The sequence below is a fragment of the Cebus imitator genome, unplaced genomic scaffold (genome assembly GCF_001604975.1).
Source record: "Cebus imitator isolate Cc_AM_T3 unplaced genomic scaffold, Cebus_imitator-1.0 Scaffold54, whole genome shotgun sequence".
Lineage (NCBI taxonomy): Eukaryota > Metazoa > Chordata > Mammalia > Primates > Cebidae > Cebus > Cebus imitator.
Genome location: NW_016107369.1, coordinates 6307640 through 6332323, shown reverse-complemented (window position 1 = coordinate 6332323; position 24684 = coordinate 6307640). Strand labels below are relative to the sequence as shown.

General features: G+C 47.3%; 1 protein-coding gene across 7 annotated transcripts in view; it reads right to left on the bottom strand.

Annotated features, from left to right (window-relative positions):
* Positions 1–24684, bottom strand: part of DPF3 (double PHD fingers 3) — a 288551-nt gene that overhangs the window by 241398 nt on the left and 22469 nt on the right. For 6 of the 7 annotated variants that reach the window (XR_005200301.1, XR_005200298.1, XR_005200299.1 and 3 more), the window contains exon 2: positions 784–866. The exons of the other annotated variant lie outside the window; for it this stretch is intronic. Coding sequence is in view for 2 of the 6 variants with exons in the window: in XM_037738565.1 (XP_037594493.1) it covers positions 784–848 (65 nt within the window). In the remaining 4 variants the exon portion in view is untranslated. The remainder of the gene's footprint in view (positions 1–783; positions 867–24684) is intronic. 7 annotated transcript variants of the gene reach the window in all.

Sequence of the window (24684 nt, the reverse complement as noted above, 5' to 3'; positions counted from 1 at the left end):
GCGGAATTTTTTTTTTTTTTTTTTTTTTTTTTTTTTTTTTTTTTTTTTTTGAGACGGAGTTTCGCTCTTGCTACCCAGACTGGAGTGCAATGGCGCGATCTCGGCTCACCGCAACCTCCGCCTCCTGGGTTCAGGCAATTCTCCTGCCTCACCCTCCTGAGTAGCTGGGATTACAGGTATGCACCACCATGCCCAGCTAATGTTTTGTATTTTTGGTGGAGACGGGGTTTCACCATGTTGACCAGGATGGTCTCGATCTCTTGACCTCGTGATCCACCCGCCTCGGCCTCCCAAAGTGCTGGGATTACAGGCTTGAGCCACCGCGCCCGGCCTAGCAGAATTTTTAAATAACTTCCAGAGCCCTTTACTGGAGACACACCCAAGAAGATGGGCTCTTACTGTTCCCACAGAGGCCTATAGACCATGACTGAATTACTCTCACTCAAGCTATGGAAAGCTGAGGAGGACCTTGGAATATCCTCTCTAAATTCCTTCCCTAGTTCCAGTCCAGGTAAACACAAATTGACTCTATTTTTTTCAAAACACCAGCCCATTCAGATGGCCTGGTTTATCTTCATAAATGTGTTATCTTCATTAACATATTTCTCAGTGATAAGAAGCGCCCAGGGTTCAACGCTGCACTTTGTATCCATGCAGACAAGGCCTGTGGGAAGCTGTGAAACTGAAGAGGCGGTGGTGAATCCAGGAGTGATTCCCAGATATCCTGAGTTGGCAGCTGACTTTCTTGAACACGTCTTTCCCTTACTTTACACTTACCCTTACCTTACACTTACTGAGCATTCCCTCTGGACCAGAAGGTGTCCTAAAAACTTCATGTGTGTGGTCATTCAATCCTCATACTAATCCTGCAGGGTGGGAACTAGAGGTAAGTGACGGGGCTGGGATTTTAACCCAGAAGTCTGATGCCAAAGCCCAAGTTTCCATGAGGGCCACACGTATTTCTCTATTTACTAATTCCATCAGACCTCTCGACAGGAGCACTTACCTCACTGTATTATAAGCGTTGATTTACTTTTCTTTCTCCCTGAAGCTTAATCTGCTAACTGTGCCTCAGTATTCATCTCCTTTGTTTGTTTGTTTGTTTGTTTGAGACAGAATCTTGCTCTGTCGCCCAGGCTGAAGTGCAGTGACACCAACTCAGCAACCTCCGCCTCCCAGGTTCAAGCGCTTCTCCTGCCTCAGCCTTCCGAGTAGGTGCGACTACAGACGCGCGCCACCTCACCCAGCTAATTTTTGTATTTTTAGTAGATTCGGGGTTTCACCATGTTGGCCAGGCTGGTCTGGTCTTAAACTCCTGACCTTAGGTGATCCGCCCACCTCGGCCTCTCAAAGTGCTGGGATTACAGGCATGAGCCACCGTGCCCAGCCTCATTCTCCTTTCTTTCTTTTGATAGCTCCTACCGTGAGTTTCACCCAAGCATATGGCCGTGGGCTCCAAACTACATTTCCCAGCATCCCTTGCAACCAGGTGTGGCTATGGGCCTAAGCTCCAGCCAATGGGATGTGAGTGGAAACTCCTTAAGGGTAAGCTGCTGGCCTTGGATTTCACCTCCTGCTTCCCACATCCTGAAACACAAACTTACGAGATACAAAATAGAAAAAATAAAATAAAATAAAATAAAATAACCTGGGTCCATGAATGATAACTTTCTGGACCTACCTTGCTGGCCTGGCGTGCTCACCAAAGGACTTACTTGACAAACAAGTAAACTTCTGTCTTATTTAGCTTTTTTTTTTTTCTTTTTGGTGCCATGACTCGGATATGTACCGAGTTTTTTGTTTGTTTGTTTGTTTGCTTGCTTGTTTGCTTGCTTGTTTGTTTGGACACAGAGTCTTGCTCTGTCGCCCAGGCTGGAGTGCAAAGTGCAGTGGCAAGATCTCGGCTTACTGCAACCTCCACCTCCAGGTTCAAGTGATTCTCCTGCCTCAGCTTCCCAAGTTGCTGGGATTACAGCAACTGGGATGCACCACCATGCCCAGCTAATTTCTGTATTTTTTAGTAGAGACAGTGTTTCACCATGTTGCCCAGGCTGGCCTCAAATTCCTGGCCTCATGTGATCCACCTGCCCCCGGCCTCCCAAAGTGCTGAGATTACACGCATGAGTCACCCCACCCGGCCTATATAGCCCTTCTATTTGGGAGCCTCTTTGTTATAGCAGCTTAGTCTGTATGCTGGATTCAGCACCTAAAGTCCCACAGCTTGTCTTATTCTACTCAACATCTCCAGAACCCTTTCTCAGTGCTTGGAACATAGTAGTTGCTCAGTAAATATTTGTTAGCTGAATGAAAACACCATTGTGTAAAGCAGGTAGTACCAGGGCTAAACAAACTGATTTGCTCAAGCTGTCCAGGTGACTACAATGTCTCCTGCTTTCCTGGAAACAGGAGTTCAGGCCAGAGAGAGTATGTTTAGGAAAGTATTTGCAATAGGGAAGGGAAAAGTTTTCACTGCATCTGTTACTGGTTCTCTGCTGAGACAACAGATTTTGTGCTTAATCACAAGTTAACTGAGGTTACTCCTTGTCTGATAATAATACTGAGCTCTATTAGAGCACTTACTGTGTGCCAGGCTCTGTACTAAGCACTTCATTTACATTATGGCATTCATTTTCATTCCATTCTCACAATAACCCTACGAGGTAGGAAATATTAATACCCCCAGATGAACAAACCAGGCCCCCCAAAAAAGTTAAATAACTTCCCCTAGCTGCATGGCTTGTTATTGACAAAAGTAAAATTCAAACCCAAGTTGTTAGAGCCTAAACATATTCTCTTCGTAAGCGATCTGCCACTCTGCTTCTCTTCCTGTGTGACAGGCCAATGTTCCCAACTGTTATTACAAGTTTCAAGGGCTGGCCCACGTTTTGTGTTTATCTCAATAGACGCCTCATGCCTGGAGCATCCACTGGTGGCTGTGATACTTCTCCTCTGCGCATAGTTGGTGAGGCGGTGCACACACCCACTAAGTGACATGACAGCAGAGGGCAAACAGCCTCAGCCCCAGGGTCCACCCAGCTCTCTTTTGCCCTCTCCCGCTCCCTGGGCTGCCCCGGCTGCCTCCCTGACCTCTGCACTCTTCTGCCCACGCTGTTGCCGCCCACAGCCTGGACACCATCCCCCTGGGCCGCCTTCCTGCCTGCCTCTGTGCATAATTCCTGCCAGGACCTGCAGCTCTCCTAGCTAAAGCCAGCAAGGTCCAGGTCTGGCCCTGTAATGGTGTGGTCCACATCTCACCTCCCACTTTCACCCTAACTTCCTCCTCATGGCCATTCTTTATCCACAACAACTCCTCCCTCCCCGTTTCCTAGACTTAGCAATGCAGTCAGGAGCTAGGCAGGGTAGCCTTTATACCAGAGGTTGGGATAAACCTAGGGCTCATAAACCTAGGGCTATGAGCCAAATACAGCCCCTAGGATTGCTTTCTGGGTATGCACTATGCTTTTTGAAAACTGAATTAGCTAGGTTAAGCCAGGTGTGTGGTTCATGCCTGTAATCCCAGTACTTGGGGAGGCCGAGGCGGCTGGATCACCTGAGGTCAGGAGTTTGAGACCAGCCTGGCCAACATGGTAAAACCACGTCTCTACTAAAAAAATACAAAATTAGCCAGGCATGGTGGCACACACCTGTAATCCCAGCTACTTGGAAGGCTGAGGCTGGAGAATCGCTTGAACCCAGGAAGCCAAGGTTGCGGTGAGCCAAGATCATGCCACTGCCCTCCAGCCTGGGCAAGAGAGCAAAACTCCATCTAAAAAAAAATTAGCTAGGTTTGAAGTAGTAAGAGTTCACATAAAAATGCAAATTTCAAACTTCTCTCAGAAAAATAGGAGCCGGGACAACACTGGGACAACACTGGGCTCACCTTCCCCCGGCTAATGGTTTGCATTGAATGTGAACCTCCTCCCTGGAAGTGCATAAACTTCCCAGTTGACTACAGTCCTCCAACCCCCACTTCCCACCAACTCCCTATTCTTCTCCTACCAGCTGACAAAGCCTGACTAGCCCCTGTGGGCATGTGAGCTTGCCACGCCCACTGCAGTGCCTCCATTTTGCTGAGCAAACTGAGAAAAGGCAAAGAGAAATTAGTCCCCCAGATCTCAAAGTGAGTTCATCAGCAAATCCAGGCCTGGCAATCATTAGACAATATTTATCCAGCTCCCAGATGTCCCCGCCCCTGCTCTGTTCAGTCACTGCACTCATCCATGTGGCTGCCCCAATGCCTTGCGCATGCCAGAGAGACACCTCACTCAACACATAGGTCACAAACAGCTCTTTTATTGTGTGCCGACAATCTGATTCTCCTCACCTCACCCCAAGATTAACTCTTCTCAAATCTGAGGTTCAGATTATACACTCTGAAGCTGCTGAGGGGTGACCTCTCAATAAGGCTAATCTCCCCTGGACCTAAATACTGGTGGGGTGTGTGTGTGCATGTGTGTGTGTGTGTGTGTGTGTGTGCATGTATGTACACATGTGAACTCATGCACATGTTTCTAGATTAACCCTTTCTTCTCATTAAGTTAACTTCCCAGACAGGTGAGTAGTCAAATTTGCCCCAGTTGGAGAACCAGAAAGTATCAGTCCCGTTGCCCCTTCTAAAAGGGCAGTGGCTGCTGATGGTTGCCTTGGTAGAATGAAGATTCAGGGTTGCCAGATCTTTCAACTTTTCAAGAAGCCAGGAATGTAACTTAGAAGAGGGGAGCAATGGTCTCTAAAGACCCGTGCTAAGAAACAAGTTCCTAAGTGCTTGAGAGACTTTATGAGGATCGGGTGCTAGAGAATGCCAGGAAATGAAGGTTCTCCTTTGAATGTCCCATTGGTGAGATCAGAATTAGGTCCTCAATCCCTCATCAGCCCATCCCAGGACTTTGAAAAGGACCCCAGTGTGCTTGGTTGACTTTGCCTTCCAGCCTAAGAATGTCTTTAACTAATATTTTTCTTAATCCCTGTTTGCTCTCGCCTCAAAACAAGCCTTTTTTTTCTTTCTTTCTTTTTCTTATCCATCTTCTCCATAGAGTCCTTAACTCACACTGCACTATCGGGATCTTTCCAGTAAGTAGGTTGCTGTTTCCATTTCTTTGATTAAACAACTCGAACAAAGAATTCTTTGAGATGAAAATGCTTATCATGAAGCAGGTAACATCCTATTCCTCCCCAAACCACAAGCAATTAACATATAAATGGCCTGGCAAAGGGACTTCTTTGAGAGGTGGCAGATTATAACTCCTCTTGCTCCTACACGGATAAAGCGTTTTTTTTAAAGACAGAAAAGAACAATTTCCAAATGAGAAAATGTCACAGATGGTCACAAACTAACTTCCCGAGGGTTGAGTATTTTGATGCATATACTCCTCCAAGTGAAAAATGTACAATGTACAAAATGTCCACTGGAGGATCTGTTCCTCCCCATGTGGGTAATCGCCCTTCTACCGGGTACTGAGCAGGCAACCGATATGCCCAGACAGGCGGCCAATGGGGGTGACAGCTTGCCCAGCCTCCCCATTGGCCAGGCCCGCCACCAGCTGCAACCAGAGCGAACTTTGAGGACAGCAGAGCCACTTGATAGGATTCTGCCTCTCTTCAAAGCATAGAGCACACATCAATTAATCCTCAAAAGACGCTTTCAAGAACATTATCCCTTTTGGAGACACGGAAGCTGAGAGGTGCTGCAGGTAGTTGAAGGGAAGGCAGGAAGTCGATGAAGAGAAAGTGGAGCACCGGGCTTTCAGCCCCAGTTCTGGTTCTCCGGAGAGAGTCAAGTTGCAGGAGAAGAATGAACCCAGGGAAGCCGGGCAGGGAGAGGTGGAGGAGAAGCTGCTGCTCTTGGTTGTGCCCCTCAAGGCTCCCACTGCTCCATCCCCCAGGAGGCCACAGAGTGAAACAAGGTTGAAGGCCTGAGTACAGCTGTGTGCACCAAACTGGGCACCAGAGAAAGAGTTAAAACAACCGGATTTGTGCTCAGAAACCCGTCTTTAGCACAATGACCTGTGGGAGTCTGTGGAAGGGGGAAAAATTGAAATCTGGATGCAATTTGCCACACTGAGTCTGTTTTGGTAACTCCCCCCAACATACACACATCCCCTTTCCTAAAATGGGGAGGGGGTGGGATCCGTGTGTGTAAACAGAGGCACTGCCCTGCCTGGCTGTTCTTTCCATCTTAGGAGAACCAACCCAGAACTTTCTACAGCTCCCACTCTGTGATCACAGCCTGTCACCATGATTGGCAATAAACATCACACATTCTCACATTACACATTTATTCGACCTTTAATTTTTGCTCTGAGATTCCTGGAAAACTTGTATGTCACTGGTCAAACCCACTATTTTTTCTCCACTCACATGGTCAGTGTTGATTGTCTTACACGCTGATTTCTACATGGAATGTTTTTAGCCTGCATTTTAACACTTAGAATAACTTTCTTTGCCACACACTACATACTGTTTGGGCCACTAAACAGAGCCCATGCCACGTGCAATGTTATAGGGTTATTGGAGACATTTCAGTGTTTATAGAAAGGACTTTCCTAAAGAATCTGAATGGGATTTCTCTCAATTTACCAATAGTTAAAATATAAGGAAAATTGCCCTAAAACTGATTTTTTTAAATTAAACTACCAACAGCTATTCTGCAATAGCCTTGCATATATAGAGATACGTATGTATCTATATGTAGATATAGATATAGATGCATATATATATATATATATATGCATGCTTGCCTAAGCATAGAAAATATCTGGAAGGGGACGGGCGCGGTGGCTCACGCCTGTAATCCCATCACTTTGGGAGGCCGAGGCGGGTGGATCACGAGGTCAAGAGATCGAGACCATCCTGGTCAACATGGTGAAACCCCGTCTCTACTAAAAATACAAAAAAGTAGCTGGGCATGGTGGCACCTGCCTGTAATCCCAGCTACTCAGGAGGCTGAGGCAGGAGAATTGCCTGAACCCAGGAGGCGGAGGTTGCGGTGAGCCGAGATTGTGCCATTGCACTCCAGCCTGGGTAACAAGAGCAAAACTCTGTCTCAAAAAAAAAAAAAAAAAAAGAAAAAAAAGAAAATATCTGGAAGGATTTACAAAAACTCCATAGCTTTGGGGAACAGAATGGGCAGACAGGAAGGAAACCTCTTTTTTTCTTGTTTTATGTTCTTCTGTACTGTGCATTGTTTACCATCAGCATGTTGCTTTTTTTTTTTTTAAGACTAGTCAAGTGCAATAGTGAGAAAGGGGGAAAGAAAGAACAAGGAGCTCAATCTGTAACTGACTGTGAACAATCAATTGAGATAACTCACTACCTTCAGACCAGCTAGCATGTTGCCTTTTAAATGTTTCAAATCACAAAATGAAAAAGTTACTCTAAGATCATCTATTTTTCCCCAGGTGTGGTATTTTGTCCCCATGCCTGCACAAAGTAAACCAGTAGATTTTAGAAATAGCTTGCTGCCTTTTTTTTTTTTTTTTTTTAAGACAGAGTCTCGCTCTCGTTGCCCAGGCTGGAGTGCAATGGTGCGATCTTGGCTCACCACAACCTCTGCCTCCCAGGTTCAAGCGATTCTCCTGCTTCAGCCTCCCGAGTAGCTGGGACTATAGGCATATACCACCATGCTCACCTAATTTTTGTATTTTTAGTAGAAACAGGGTTTCACCATGTTGGCCAGGCTGGTCTCGAACTCCTGACCTCATGATCCACCCACCTCAGCCTCCCAAAGTGCTGGCATAACAGGCATGAGCCACTGCACGCAACCTGCTGCCTTTTTTACACACAAAAAAAATTTCACACTTTAACTGAAGTACTGTCAACTCTCAGGTCACCATCTACAATGTACCACACCAAGAAAGGACAATATCTTCAAACCCACTTACCAGAAGAAATGATTGAAGCTGCATTTGGTAGGACACTGTCATACAAACCTCCAAGACACAGGAAGCAACTCAGGCTCCTTGACTTGACTTCCTTAAGGATGACTTGAGAAACACCAGATAGGCTAGGACACACAAACTCACAAAACCAACCAATAAACTGGAATCTCTCCAGTTTTTAAAAACATCTTTTTGGCCAGGCACAGTGGCTCACGTCTGTAATCCCAGCACTTTGGAAGGGCAAGCCAGGTGGATTACAAGGTCAAGAGATCTAGACCATCCTGGCGAACATGGTGAAACCCCGTCTCTACTAAAAATACAAAAATCAGCTGGGTTGTGGTAGCACCCACCTGTAGTCCCAGCTACTCGGGAGGCTTAGGCAGGAGAATCGTTTGAACCTGGGAGGCGAAGGTTGCTGTGAGCCGGGATCACTCCACTGTACTCCAGCCTAGCAACAGAGCAAGACTCCATCTCCAAAATATATATATATATATATACAAAAAATACAAAAATTAACCAGGAAAGGTAGCACATGCTGTAGTCCCAGCTACTCTGGAGGCTGAGGCAGGAGAATCACTCGAACCCAGGAGGCAGAGGCTGTGGTAAGCCAAGATCACACCACTGCACGCTACTCCAGCCTGGGTGGTAGAGTGAAACCTTGTGTCAAAAAAAAAAAAAAAAAAAAAAAAAAAAAAAAAAAAAAAAAAAAAAAAAAAAATCATCTTTTCTTCTCTTAAAGAATGAACTTTTCATGGGCCATCAACTTCTTCAGTCATTTAAGTATATGTTTACAGAATATTTCAGTTAGAAGCTCAGGAACTGGGGACCTGACCTAAAAGGCCCCTTTCTAGTCATAAAGCAATTAGAAAAAAAATAAAAACAGGTTGAAGTGATAAACTGATAAGAAAATTCAATTTTACAAAATTGTTAACTTACAGCTGTTTTTCTCATGAATATAGCTATAGTTGTCATCAGCAAATCAGTGACTTGGAATCTGAAAGGGTGGAAAATGTACATCCTAGGTCTCTTGAAGGCCTGGTGTTTGCCAGAGCTAGGCAGCAGGATGAATGGTCAATTTCAGCCTGGCCCTGAAATCAAAACCCTCTAACCATCACAGAGGTTCTGCAGGTAATCCGTTACTTACTGCCCACACTTCACTCAGCACAATCCTTAAAGTCACCAGAGGGAGCCCAAATTTGCAACAAACCAGAATGCATTCCTTTCGGGGCATAGTTATACTTCTGATTCTACTTTTGCCCTCTCCTTTCCCAGACTAATTTAGAAATGAAGGGAAGTAGGCTAAGAAAACCCTCACCTTTAATATTAATAAGACTTGTGCAGTCCCTGAATGATCAGAGCCCAGACTACATAGGACTTGAAATAAAGAGTGAGACTTTGATATGTAATATGAAAAAGTAACAGGCAGGAGGGGTGGATACACCAAACTGAGAGGCCTAGGGCTCAGCTTTTGCAGCTCCATCACTGACTGGCCCCGTGATGATCGTGCCTGTTTACTAAGCAGGGATAACCTACACTTGCCTGTCTACATTTTTATCTGTGAGACGAACGAAATGAAACCTCAAATGGCTTATTGGCCATGACAATTTTGGTTTTTTATTTTTGAGACAGAATCTTGCTCTGTCACCAGGCTGGAGTGCAGTAGCACGATCTCGGCTCACTGCAAACTCCGCCTCCCCGGGTTACAGCAATTCACCTGCCTCAGCATCCCGAGTAGCCGGGACTACAGGCACATGCCACCACACCCAATTAACTTTTGTATTTTTAATAGAGATGAGGTTTCACCATGTTAGCTAGGAGGGTCTCAATCTCTTTACCTTGTGATCCACCTGCTTTGGCCTCCCAAAGCGCTGGGATTACAAGCATGAGCCACTGTACTCAGCTGACAATGTTTAAAAATCAGTAGGGATGAGGGAACTAGGAATGCAGCCCATGCTATACCTTCTTTTCAAAAGAGATTTCCCATGTGCCATCCCATCTGTATTCGTGGGGAGATAGTAGGCCATTACAAGTGGCTCCAATTTATAAAAAACGTAACTGAGGCACAGAGTGGTGGTCTGCCCATGGCAGCATGGTCTGTAGAAGCAGCATCAGCCTGTTTAGTGCATTGAAATGTATTCCAGAGATATTGGTCTGTACAGACTTTCCTAGAATGTGTCTGGAAGGTTCGGCCACCCAGTGGGAGACCTAGAACACTTGCCATGCCTTTTCCATTCCAGCCTGGAGTTCTCTCCATGGCCTCAACCTGGTTCTGTGCAGCTTAGTTTTATAGGGAACTTTTTAACTGAGCCAACCTCAGAGTCTCACTGGCCCAGGGAATGGTGCGGGAGGCAAAGGATCCTACTGGGCCAGTATGTAACCCACATGTAAGGTCCATCCAAAGCAACTCTTCCAACCCTGGCTCACCAGGACAGGAGAAAGGTTAGCATCAAGGCACTGTTAGCTGGGACCTCACACCTCTGGGGCTTTTAACGGCTTGAGGCATGAGCAATCAGCAGAGCCCCACATCACAATCCCTGTACTCTGACACAAATTTTATTTGTGGGCAGGAAATGTCAGGAAACAGGTTGTAGAATCTAGATCAGCAGCAGCTTACCAAGAAGCTGGGTGAATTGTAAAGAAAGAAAGAAACAAGGGTTTAGTGACTATGGCCTCATTAAACACTTCTGTGGCCTGGCCTGTGCTTTGGGCTTTCACAGAGCTGTCTCATGCAATAGCTTTGGGCAGGGCACAACTTCTTTGGACTTACTCCGACCACAGGAGGAGGAGGAGGATGTCCATGGTTCTTTCCACCCCAGACACAGTATCGGTCACAGCCCCACCGTAATTCCACTACCCCAACTCTCCTCTTCCGCGGGTATTACAGGGTGCTGCAGTGGGTTCTCCAGTCCCACAAAATCCTTCCCCCTGGATCTTTCTCTTCTAAAACAGAAGGAGGACATCTTTCCCTCCTCTCTGAAGATCCATATTGCAGCCAGCAGGACTCCCAGCCGGAACACTGTCAATTTACTTAGGGATCCATGAGGCACCAAGTATACAGGCCCGGCAGGACAGGTAGCCCCCAGCAGCGGGGCCCCCACCTCTCAGCTGTCCCTGTGCCTCCTGGCGTTGGCATTCCCTGGCACTTCCCTGTGTTTTGCTGCATCTTGCCTCCATGGACTTTGAAGCACTTTCCTCTCACACCTTCCCCTGTACCTTTGGGGAGGTGAGAGGGGTTGGGGGGAAAAAGGAAGAGGAAGTGGGGCGCTGGCACTTCTGGAAACAAGCCATTGCCCAGCCTGCTCTGTGAAGGTCCCCCAAACCCGATCTAGGGAGGGAAACCGCATTCCGGGAATGCATGGAAGCTAGACAGACCCGCTGGAGCGTGGATCCCACCCACAGGAGATAATATTTTGAAAAGAGCACACATTTAATCAGAGAAGAAGAGCCCATGCCCCGGGTTAAGAGCATAGCTGTTTCCTCCTCCATCTGCCCTCCCTTTCCCAGCCCCAGCTAGAGCAAGTGGTTAAGCCAACCCAAATCCAGAAGTATGAATAAAGCATGAGGCACAGGAGGACATGGCGGCGACACACAGATGGCCTTTTCACCTGTGCAGGCCATAGCTCTGTGCAGAAGGGCTGAGGTTGGGGGCAGCCCCTGTGCCCTCAGTAACCATGCAAGAGGAGGTGGGCCTCCCTAGGAGAGGTGTGAAATGTGGGCTGAGGACTTAGGGAGTTTACTGGGAAGTGCCAGCCATCCTGGGGCAGACACCAAGAGCTGGAGTGATTTGTTGGCCCTTTTTCATGAGTTAATTTGCCTCCAGCAGATTCCATTAGTGACCTGACCGACCAAGGGCCTGGAGGAGGTCCCTAGAAGAGCTGCTGAATCAGCAGACTGAGGGGGCGACCAGGAAGGCCAGACGTCTTGCACCCAGCCCTTTGCTCAGAGTTTCTGTTTGAAGAGCTTAGAATCACCATTTGCTAAGCTGTTGTTAAGGCAGCACCTCTAAACCATGTATGGAGAGAAGACACACAAACTTTGACCACCAAACGTGAACGGCCAATCAGAAGCTGACATAATCAGCTTCTGATTGAGGAAAAATGATTTGATGGGGGACAAGAATTCCCACGTGAAATAACCTTTTCTTCCCAATAGCAGGAAAAAAGCAAAAGTTATAAACTTATAAAAAAGCTTATTAAAAACTTACTTAAAAAGCACAAGTTTAAACATGGTTCCATCTGCAACTAGGAACTGGTAGAGGAGGGAGGGTTTGAACTTGCTTTAAGCTTCAACTGATAAGCCCCAAAGAATAAGAAAATAATGCTACTGTTACTACTGCTGCTGCTATGATTACAAATAATAATGACCGCAGTTAACGTTTATTTGGCACATAGTACATGCTAGGAAGTATGCAGTGAGTTCTTTTTTTTTTTTTTGAAATGGAGTCTTGCTCTGTCCCCAGGCTGGAGTGCAGTGTGCAATTTTGGCTCACTGCAGCCTCCACCTCCCGGGTTCAAGCGATTCTCCTGCCTCAGCCTCCCGAGTAGCCGGGACTACAGGCATGCACCACCACACCCGGCTAATTTGTTTGTATTTTTGGTAGAGACAGGGTTTTACCATGTTGGCCAGAATGGTCATGATCTCTTGACCTCGTGATCCACCCGTCTTGGCCTCCCAAAGTGCTGGGATTACAGGTGTGAGTCCCCGCGCCCGGCCTGCGCTGAGTTCTTTACGCACGATCTCATTTACTCCTTGCAACATCTCTTGTTGCAAGGATAAAGAAACTATGTGGGTAAGAAAAGTCACATAGCTGCTAAGTCATAGAAAAGGTTCAGAGCAAAATCAAACCCAGGTGTAGGCTGGGCGAGGTGGCTCATGCCTATAATCCTAGCACTTTGAGAGGCCCAGCCAGGCGGATCGCTTGAGGACAGGAATTCAAGACTAGCCTGGATAACATGGTAAAACCCCATCTCTACCAAAAACACAAAACAAATTAGCCAGGTGTGGTGGCACACTCCTGTTGTCCCAGCTACTCAGGAGACTGAGGTGGAAGGATTGCTTGAGCCCAGGAGGCGGAGGCTGCAGTGAGCCAAGACTGCACCATTGCACTCCAGCCTGGGTGAGAGAGTGAAACTCAGTCTCAAAAAAAAAAAAAAAACCACAAACCCAGGTGTGTCTGACTCCAAGCTTGTGCACTTACCGACTCTACTACATGGCTAAATCCCATGGGCTACAGAAAGAGCTTGGAAACAGGGCTCAGGAGAACAGCCTCCAGCCCCACAGGCACCCTGAGTAGCTGTGGGATCTTGACAAGGGATTTCAACTCGTAGGGCATCCTATTCCATCAGATGATTGAATGATGTCTTAGGAACTATAGGGTCCAGCCCTATAGGGTTCTGTGAGCCCCTCTCTGCTGGTACAAAGACGAGAAACTGTAGAAATGAAAGACACAGACACAGAGATAGAGAAAAGGGAGTTTGGGCTCAAGGATCCACTGCCAGCCAAAGTGTGGAGACCTGCAGTGGCACCGAGTGCCTGGACACTCTGACTTTATTGAGTACAAAGCAGGGGCAGGGAAGGCAGGGTGAGGTAATGGTGGTCGGTGATAGGGTCAGGTCAATCACGTGTCTTGAAGACAGCGGGCCCAAGCCTTTCACATAGCCGAGGCAAGGAGAAAAGCTAATGAGTCAGTGCTCTTCACATGTTTGTCAGAAATATCAAGGACACTAAGATTATGTTACTATTATTAATTCTTATCTTTTAAGAAAAAGAGAAACCAGGTGCGGAAGCAGGACGTGAGAGCGGACATGGAAGGTGACCACTGAAGCACAGCATCACACAGAGACAGTTAAGCCCCCAGATGTCTGCGGGCCTACCTGACACCCATCAGGCCTTGCCACAAGAGCTTGGAGAAGCAGAGTTTTCTCCTAACTTCCCCAGGAAGGAGATGTCTCGGTCATTTTGGACATCCCCTTCCCTAGCTGGCTGAACAGCGGGCGCTTTCACAGCACTGGCGCTGCCGCACAGCCGAGGCGCCCTCCAGCAGCCCTTATGCGGGCGTGACAGAGGGCTTGAGCGTCTTGCCTTAGGATCACTTTGTTCACAATGTCACCTCAGTTCCATGCTTCATAACCCAAAAGTCATTAGTAAAATTAAAGGTTATATTGAGTATATATCTTTATGATTATAAGTGAGTATAAGATTATATATGATTATATAAAGGAATAACTATGTGCCTACATTTTTAATTCTTTTTTTTCTTTTTTTTTAATTTTTATAATTTTTTTAAAAAATATTTTTTTTATGAAAATAGAGACAGGGTTTCACCATGTTGGTCAGGCTGCTCTCGAACTCCCGACCTCAGGTGATCTTCCTGCCTCAGCCTCCCAAAGTGCTGGGATTACAGGCATGAGCCACCATGCCCAGCTCTAATTCTTTTCTAAATCAGTATTTATATGGGAACAGGCTAAGTCTTCAGACCGTTGCCACAGCCCTTATGGGGTTCCCCCCCTACAAGGGACCCCTTCAATTCAAACCACAGTTACTGATGGGCTGCCTGAGTGCCAGGCACTAAGATAGGGGGCAGAGGAATGTACAAACACAACTAAGGCATGGTCCTTCCCTCCAGGAGTTTCCAGTCTAGCCCTGCCTTATGCAAAAGCCAAAGAGCCTTAGGAGCCCTTTCAGGTCTGAAAGACTACTCAGAGATTCCTTTTGAACATGCAAAGTGTTTCTGACAGCATTCATATTCATCTTCTATTTGTTCTGTGTGGACATATGTGTGGAGAGGTATCTGAAATTATGTTCGCCCAGTGGATTTGGGGTGATACTTTTGCTCCCATCTTTTTACTTTTATGTGTTGCTTGAATTTTCAGTAACAAGTATACATCATTTCTATAAAAGCAAAGGCATTTTTAAAATACTGCTAAACAATACTCTGTATCGGAGTATATGTATGTATATATGCACACACATACATATACACACAGATATATTGCAGCAGTAACTGGATATTTAATAATACTGCGGAATTATTGGTAAATAAGATTGTGATGAGGTTTCTAGAAAGAATCTTTATTTTTTACAGATACATACTGAAATATTTACAGACAAAATGATGTCTGAGATTTATTTCAAAATAATCCCCAGTGTGAGAGGGTAGAAGTAGGCTATAAGTGAGACAAAACTGGCTCTGAGTTCCAGTTAGTGGGAGCAATTTGGGTGCTGGGCGATGGGTATAAGAGGGTTCATGACACTGTATAAGTTTGCAATTTTCCATACTATACAGTAAAAAAGGAACTCCTTTCAAGGCCAGCAGGGCAGCAACATTTCCCCAAAGCTAAGCTGAGCACCCAGCTGGCAGCCTTTCTACCTGGGGTTTCCACCACCCTTGGCTTCCTCCCTCTTTGACTAGCACCGTTTAACTTCACTTGTTCTCTGCGGCTTCCTCCCACCCCCACACCATTCCCCCCAACCTTCTGGAATCACGTGCCATGTCTGTTTGTACATTCCAGTGCCCGGGCCATCCCTCTTCGACCTCACCCTGGCCCAGGGGACAGAGGGGATGGGCCTGAGCAATGCTCCCACACACCTCCGCCCAAAGCCAGCTGTTTGCTGTAGAAGTAGAACAGCTTGACTCCTGGGTGTGAGGGGCACAGTTCACTCATTCCCCCATCAAACACTGAGCCAGACGCTGGGGACCCAGCAGTCAACAAGACTAAATTGCCACCTTCACAGCGTTTCCCTGCTAGTGAAGGAGCCATTATCAATGTTATCTCCCCAACCCTCCCAGATTTAGGGCCGGGGTAAATTCTCAGCCCTAAAGACATCCCTGAATCACCTGGGATCTAGTCCAGATCATTTAAACCTGAAAGACATAAACTAGTGCCAAGAGCTAGAATACCACCCAACTACCCACCCCAGTCCAGTTCCTCATTTCCTCAACTCAGCAGCCAGAGTGATGCTGCAAAACCCTCTGGTGGGTCCCAACTCCAGGGATAAGCCAAAGTGCTCCTATTCCTCCTCCTCTCTCTCACTCCGCTCCAGCCACACGGCCTCCGATGCTGTTCTTCAAATCATTAGCCATGCCTCCGCCTCTGGACCTTTGCACCAGCTGTTCCCTCTGTCTTGAATCCTCTTTTCCCAGATGACCCTCAAATGTTGCTGCTCAGGGAGCCCTTCCCCCCCAACACTCCTGATCCCAACTCCCCACTTTAGTTACTTCCATAAACTTCTGACCATCTCACTTATTTGCTTAGTTACATTATCATCTGGGTGCCCCCACTAGAACATGAGCTCTGTGCAGGCAAGGATTTCACCCATTTGTTCACTGCTCTATGTCTAGCACCCAGAATAGTGTGATTCATTCAGCAATAAATATTTGTTGAATTGAATTAATCCCAGGACACCTGGAAATATTTTTATATCCCCATTGGGGAGGAAAAATTACAGAATCCCCTTAAAGATATATTATTCCATTTATATATAAATATTCCTCCAGGCTTTTCTCAAGCAAACAAATAAGCTCTAATGAATTTCAAAAGAGAAAGACATCTCATTTCATTTTAACTTTCTCTTGCCCTTCCCAAGTCAAGGACCAGCTCCTCATTTCCCTGGCCCAAAGCTGGAATCTGTGTGCTCAGTGGACTCAGGAGGAGTTGCAGGTGCCACCGACCTGAAGGCAATTACCACCCACAAGTTTCAGGAGAAGAGAAGAGAAGATTACTGAGAAAGGAAAGAGAAATTAGCACATAGATGAGAAACACATGTTTAAAAACTCCTTCTGAGGCCATGAGTCAGCTGAGTGAAGCTGGCACCAGAGTGACAAATTAATTTCATGATCCTGTTGCTTTCATTGGGAAACGTGAGATTCTAAAAAAAAAAAGAAAGAAAAAAGAAACTGATGTGTAGAAAAGGGCACGTGTGTCTGCCCACACACATACACAGAGCGGTCTGGTAAGAAAACAAGTTGTTTTCCAGTGCATTTGTTTTGAATGTGCATTGAGCCACCCACCTACTGTGTGCCCAGCAGACCAGAAACAGCTAAGACTCAATTCCTCCCCTCAAGGAGTTCTGGCAGGTGGGAGTGGCTGGCATAGACACAGCCCACCAGAAGTCACTGTGCCACTGTGCAAATGTTCTGCTGGCAGAAATTAAGCACTAGGGGCAGCTGGTTCTGCCTAGAAAGAAGGCTTGGGCCTTGAATTGTGCAGAGACACTGGAAGAGCGCATCACATAGAGACCTGGGGGTCGGGGAAGAAGACCTGGCAGAGAAGGTCACAGAAGCAAAGGCTTGGAGTGGGGAGTGCATGGCAGGGCGGGATTGAAGCTCAGAGTCTGCCGAGAGGTGGTGGAATGGGAGGGTGGAATGGGAGGTTGGAATGTGAATGTTGGACTAGGGAGTCCGGTGTCCTCCTCTGGTAAGTACCCCCAGTCCCTTCAGAGAGAATTGATCCCTCCCCTCTTCTGCGTCCCACCCACCCCATACACACTCCCCAGGGCTCACACCCAGCCCAGGGCCTGGGCACAGCGCACTGGCTGCTCCCTCTTCATGGACTGCTTCTTCCCCAGACAAATGCCACTCCTTCCCATCCTGCAGGTCTCTGCTCAACCATCACCTTCTCAGTGAAGCTGTCCCTAGCGCCCCCTACAAGGGGACAAACCCACACACACATGTCCCTATGTCACTTTATTTTCCGCCACAGCATTTACACTTGTGTTTTGGTCAGTGTTGGCCTCTTCCACTGGACTGCAAGCTCCATGAAGCCGGGGACTCTGTTTTATCGGCTGCCATATCCCCAGCACCTACAGTGTTCGGCACTCAGTGAGGGCTCAACAAATATTTGACAAATGAATAAAAAATGCTTGTAACACTTGAGTGACTCAGGTTGTTTATTTCTTCCCCTCCTACAAGATTGAAAACGGAGGTCGGGCTCAGTGGCTTATGCCTGTAATCCAAGCACTTTGGGAGGCCAAGGTGGGCAGATCACCTGAGGTCAGGAGTTCGAGACCAGCCTGACCAATATGATGAAACCCCATCTCTACTAAAAATACAAAAATTAGCCAGGTGTGGTGGCACAGGCCTGTAATTCCAGCTACTTGGGAGGCTGAGACAGGAGAATCGCTTGAACCTGGGAGACAGAGGTTGCAGTGAGCCAAGATCGAGCCATTGCACTCCAGCCTGGGCAGCAAGAGTGAAACTCCATTCTCTCACCCCCCAAAAAAGAAAAGGCCAGGCACAGTGGCTCACGCCTGTAATCCCAGCACTTTGGAAGGCCAAGGCGGGCGGATCATGAGGTCAGGAGTTCAAAACCAGACTGGCCAACATTGTGAAACCCTGTCTCTACTAAAAAATACAAAAATTAGCTGGGCACGGTGGCTTGTGCCTCTAATCCCAGCTACTTGGGAAGCTGAGGTAGGAGAATGGCTTGAACCGGGACCCGGGAGGCAGAAGTTGCAGTGAGGCAAGATTGTGCCACTGAACTTCAGCCTGGGCTACAGAGGGAGACTCTGTCTCAAAACAAAAGAAAAAAACAAAAGAAAATGGATGTGAAAGCAAAGTGTGAGCTTTCAGCTCTCTACCCTGGCACCGTGCATGGTGCTGCCCAGGTTGGCACTCAGTAATTAGCTGATGGATGGGTGGGTGGCCAGGTGGCCAGGTGGATGGAAGGATGGATGAATGCATGCATTCTATAGTCAGTAGGAGCCATCAAAGGTATAAAGAAACTGAACTGTGCAATGCCTTTCCTGTGGGAAGTGGCCTGATGGGGAGAAGCACTGCAGGCTGGGAACACAACAAGGACGCTCCTGCCAGTGTCACCACAGACACAGTGTGGCCTGAATGGGAGGTGAATAGAGGAGGGGACAGAGTCCAGAGACATTCCAAGGTTAAGCCAATATGACTCGGAACTAAGTGTAAGTCAGGAAGGGGAGGGAGGAGCCAAAGATGACGCTCAGATTTTTGCTTGGATGACAGTGAACTCCAAGGAGAATAAGCAGCTTTAAGGGAAGAAGTTCGACTCATTCAGGATAGATGTGTGAGGGAGGACATCCAGGCAGTAGAATGGTCAGGAGGAGAGAGGGAGGTTGAGTCCTGGGTGCTGGCTGGAGCCATGGGAATCACTCATTCATTTATCTTTCCAAGCCCATGCCAGGTCCCAGGCATTGACTCTGCTGGAGACTATGGACGCTGCAGTGCCCAAGATAGGCAAGGTCTGTGCTCTCGTGGAACTTACGTTCCAAGAGGAAAGGTAAACAAAAGAAAGGTGGCCAAACAAATACATAATTTCTGATATTGTGTGCACTGTGAAGAAAATAAAACCAGCATTGGAGCATGATGTGGGGACAATATCAGACACGGTGGGCCAGGAAGGGTAAAGAGGTAGCTTTTGCCACGATGAGGCAGAGAACGGGGATGACCACAAAGCTCCTGCTTCATGGCTTCAATTTTCTTGAACAAGTCTGGGGTGAAATCATGGGCTGAAAACAGGGGGATGGAAATAGTTTTCGGGTAAATGAAAAAACACTGGACCATTCTCTGCCATAGGAAGAAATGGACAGGATGAGAAGAGATTATGATGGAGCACCAAGGACCTAGCTGAGGGCTGAAAGCACAGGGAGGTCAGGAGCCATCCGCGCACAGCATGTGCCTGTTTCACAGCCTCCCAGATTGATGATGCTTTATGTCCCTGCCACTGGACTGACAGCAGCACGAGCCCAGGCACAGTGGCTCACGCCTGTAATCCCAGCACTTTGGGAGGCCGAGGTGGGCAGATCACTTGAGGTCAGGAGTTTGAGACCAGCCTGGCCAACATGGTGAAACTCTGTCTCTACTAAAATCACAAAACTTAGCTGGGTGTGGTGGTGTGTGCCTGTAATCCCAGCTACTTGGGAGGCTGAGGCAGGAGAATCACTTGAGCCCAGAAGGCCGAGGTTGCAGTGAGCTGAGATGGCACCACTGCACTCCAGCCTGGGTGACAGAGCGAGGCTCAGTCTCAAAAAAGAATTAAAAAGAGGCTGGGTGTGGTGGCTCAGGCCTGTAATCCTAAAACTTCAGGAGGCCAAAGCAGATGGATCACAAGGTCAGGAGTTCAAGACCAGCCCGGCCAATATGGTGAAGCCCCACGTCTACTAAAAATACAAAAATTAGCCAGGCATGGTGGGAGGCGCTTGTAGTCCCAGCTACTCAGGAGGCTGAGACAGGAGAATCGCTTGAACCCAGGAGGCAAAGGCTGCAGTGAGCCGAGATCGCACCACTGCACTCCAGCCTGGGTGACAGAGTGAGACTCCATCTCAAAAAAAGATTTAAAATAAAAAAAAGCAGCACTAATGCCCTGGTAGTGATGTGGAAGCTCTACCTCCACTTTGTATGAGATGGGCTTGCCAGTTTGCTGATTTGATTTTAATTTAGTTTGATGGACTGTGAGGGTTTTCATTACTTGGTTTCACCAGGCACATTCCCACCACCACCCCTTCCATAGACCACAGTCGCCTCAGTCCATGTTCCCACCACAGCCTCCCTGCACAAGCCATTCTGCAAATTCATCACCCTCAACATCCATCCTGCCAGACCTTAAGTAACTACCCAGCACCTGCAGGATCGGCGCCAAACTTTTCACCCAGGTATTTATAACCAGGTCCTTCATGACTGGTCCAGCTTCTCTTTTCCAATGACCTGGCTGGTGCACTCACTGGTCCTTTCTGAACCCAACCCTATTTGAATGCTCAGGCTCAGGTCCCCGCCTCTGCTCCATCACTACCTGCCATGGAGTCTTGGGCAAGTTGCTTAAACTCCTTGGAGTTCTCTCATCTACAAAAAAGTTAATACTACCTGCCTCCTAGGGGCGTTAGGGTGATTGAATGAGTTCGTTTATGTAAAGCACATGGCACAGACTGCTGAGCAAAGTATCGGTGTTCACCTGACAGTGGCTAGAACGAGTACCATCATCACTTTAAAGGGCTGCTGTGTAATGATGCAGTTATTGCAGCAGCCAACACGTGGCCACACGCACAGAAGACACCGGACACGAAGCCATTAATATTGCTCTTTTGTTGCTCTTTGTGATTCGTCTCTTGGTTTCCACTGCATTCCTCCTTGGGCTTATCTTAAAAGTCAACTTCCATCTTAAAGTCTTATCGTCTTCAACTTCTATTAGCATTCCATAAATGTCTTATCCCTCAAAGAGACAGAAAGTTCCTGGAGAATAGAAATTGTAGCCTCAACTTCTTAATATCCCCACAGTGTGAAGTACAGAGCCTTCCACTTTAGGAGGTGCTAAACAATTCCTAGTTGGTGTGCTGTGCTGAGAGATTGGTTTCCCTCTCCCAGAGATAAGGATCCCCTCTCATCAGCTTTCTAACCTCTGCCCACAGTAAGACCCCCTTAAGCCCTGTCTCCATCAAAAAGTTGGCCAGTGAAATTGATTTCTTCTTTCCCTGAAATTTCATGTCACTCATTGTCTAAACCATGATTGTGTCATAGGCTGCCTTAGAGCCTCCAGACTTTTAGGGCAGGCAAAGCGGAAGGAGATTGGGCATGTAGCCCATCTTGCCTCCACTGGCGTTCATTTTCCTTTTTTTTTTTTGAGATAAGAGTCTTGCCCTGTTGCCCGGGCTGGATAGCAGTGGCGTGACTTCAGCTCACTGCAACTTCTGCCTCCCGGGAAGCGATTCTCCTGCCTCAGCCTCCTGAGTAGCTGGGATTATAGGCATGCACCACACATGACTAATTTTTTTTTGTATTTTTAGTAGAGGCAGGGTGTCACCATGTTAGTCATGGTAGTCTCAAACTCCTGACCTCATGATCCATGCCCCTCGGCCTCCCAAAGTTCTAGGATTAGCCACTGTGCCTGGCCCACTGGTACTCATTTTGTAAGTGTATTCTTTTCTAGCCAAACCATGAACTCTCCAGGCTACCTCAAGGGTCTTACAAGGAAGAAACAAAGGCCTAGGTGCCCAAATACTGGTATTTTAACAGGACAGTTTTATTTTTAATAAAATAGTTTTTATAGAGACGGTCTCGCTGTGTTGTCCAAGTTGTTCCCAAACTCCTGGGCTCAAACAATCCTCCTGCCTCAGCCTCCCAAAGTACTGGGATTACAGGTGTAACCATTTTTTATAGGAGTTCTGCCTCCTACAGCTTCGCTACAGCTCCTGGACTCAAGCCATATGCCTGACTCAGCCTCCCACATGCTGGGATTACAGGTGTAAGCCACCACACCTGGCCATAAGAAGTAATAATAACAGGAATGAACCCACCTGATTCCACCCTTTCATGCACTAACTAGATATGGATCTTTTGAGCCCTCAAAAAGGTACTGATCTTTTTTTAAAGGAACTACCTCTGAACATCATAAGATTCAATGCCTTTTTAACCTCGCACACTGGAGAAAGAGGTAGGAAGGAAGAAGGGCAAAGAGTGCTTAGGAGTCAGACATCTCTCTCTTCTCATCAACTCTATCACTTTGTAACGGTCTCAACTGGGATGCCGGAGTTCCCAGAGCCCTAGTCTCCTCAATTGCATTTTTGAGGGGCCTAAAGGAAATCACCTTGTCTCCAAAGCACTTGGTCCCCTTATAACCACCCTACACACATTGAAAGCATCATCACCTTCGTGGTTGCATATGCAGAGCTCGGAAGAACAAAGGTGCTCAAACTTTCCAGGGCATGAGAATCGGATTGCATGGCCTCACCACCAGGGATTTTGATTCAGTGGCTCCAGCGGGAAGCCCCAGGAATCTACCTTTCCATCAATCACCCAGGTGCCCCTCCTGTAGGTAGTCCTCAGAGGACACTTTGAGAAACCCAAAGGAACAGCAGAGGGAGGCAAACTGCTCAACTCTACTTGGGAGGAAAACAATCTACTCACAGTATAGAAAACTTCCCACGAGCGAGCAGCGAGTGTCCATCAGAATGACAGGAAGAAGGGAGGCAGTTAAAGGGAATGCGCCATCGTCAAAGCCTTCTCCAGCTAATATCTTATCCTTCCTGCCTATGCACCTATCTCACTTTTATTTTTTTAATTTCACCCAGACAAGCCTCCCCGAAACCCATTCATCCCGACCTTCCCGGGTCCATCACTAAATCTCCCCATGTCCAGGGGAAATTTTTAGACAGTGCATTGGATCAAGTCACTTTCCTAACTTCAATCCTTCCATGGCTGCTCGCTGCTCTTAGGGTAAAGTACACATTCCTCAAAATTCTCCATCAGAACCCTGCATGGTCAGGCGTCTCCTGACCTCTCTTACGATCTCATCCCTCTCTAGGGCTACAGCCACAGTGGCCTTCCATGGATCCCCCAACAAACACAGGACCTGAGCACATGCCATTCCCTCTGCCTGGGATGAAATGTTTCCTCTTCAAGGAAATTGTCCCTCAGTGCACGAGACCAGAACAGATCCCCCCCTACACCCTTCTATCTTCCTGAACTTTTCAGCCTAATGCAGATCCCACATTTACTTATATATTTGTGTGATTATATGATTAACATCTGCCTTCCCAAGAGGACCATAAGCTCACAAAGATAGGATCTGTGTTGGTTTGGCTCACCATTATGTAGCCAGGACCACAGTAGCTGGTACATTGTATGTGTTCAACTAACACAGCATGAATGCCCAGTGCACTGTGGTCTAGGGAGACATGGATGAAGCAGAAAAGTGAGACACACACTGGAAAAATCCACAATGCAAATGACAGGCCAGTGTGAAACGGTACACTTTCTCTTGGTCATGGCCACTGAAAATCTTTTGGACGGTCACATGGATGGCAGTCACTGGATGCCACAAGATCTCAGGCTCTCCCAAATAATAGCATCTCTCCGGGACTCTACCCAGAGGAAGGACCAGGAGAAAGTGGCTTACCTCCTAAGGAATGTGAGGACTGAAAAAGAGGGCTGGGAGAGAGAGAGTGCCAACCTCCTCAATGCCCTTCTTGTTATCTCCTGAAAATGTGGCTTAGTCCCTCACTATCAGAACTCAGAGAGAGAGGTGGGGAAGAGAAGGTCACAGACAGAAACGATCCTCCCCCCTCCTATATGGAGCCACAGAAACAGGCGTACTCAGATTATCTTTGAGTTTGTTTTTTTTCCCTAGAGATGAGTGGGGAGTAGGGTGAGCAGGAAGATTCAGAGCAGTCAATTCGTAAAACAGTGTTTTTCTGCGGGGTTATCAGACCCATGCCCATTCAAGGCATGCAAAACAGACTGAAGTTTAGATTCTCTGACTTGGCTATTGAGTCCCATCAATTACACCACGTGGAAAAAACTTTGGACAGTTAAAAATAACATAGGGGCCTGGTGTTTGGAAGATCTGGAGTTTGGAATGCCAGCTTGTCAAGCACAGATCCCTGCCTACCAAAAGCATGTGCTGGGAACTCACATATACACCAACCAGTACAGGAGGGTCATGGATGAGCAAGGCGCCTGTTTCCTACCACCCTGACAAAGTGGGTTGAGCCAACTTGGAGGACAGGCTCTCAATCCTCAGTCCCTTTGGTCTAAAGGACTTCCAAGCGCTCTTCTAGCTGCGTAAAGGGAAGAGCTTATCCAAGCAAGAAGTAGTCTCCTTCCCCTCGGAGGAGGCAGCCGTGAATGGAATCGTAGGCCGAGCCCAGTCACCTTACAGAGACACTTCGCCTCTGTGTACTGTGTTTCCACATCTGTGAAATTCTTGTTCTTTCTCAGAAGGACCCAATATCAGCACCAATTAACTAGTACATAATAAGCTGGGTTCCCCAGGAGGCGGAGGTTGCGGTGAGCCGAGATCGCGCCATTGCACTCCAGCCTGGGTAACAAGAGCGAAACTCCGTCTCAAGA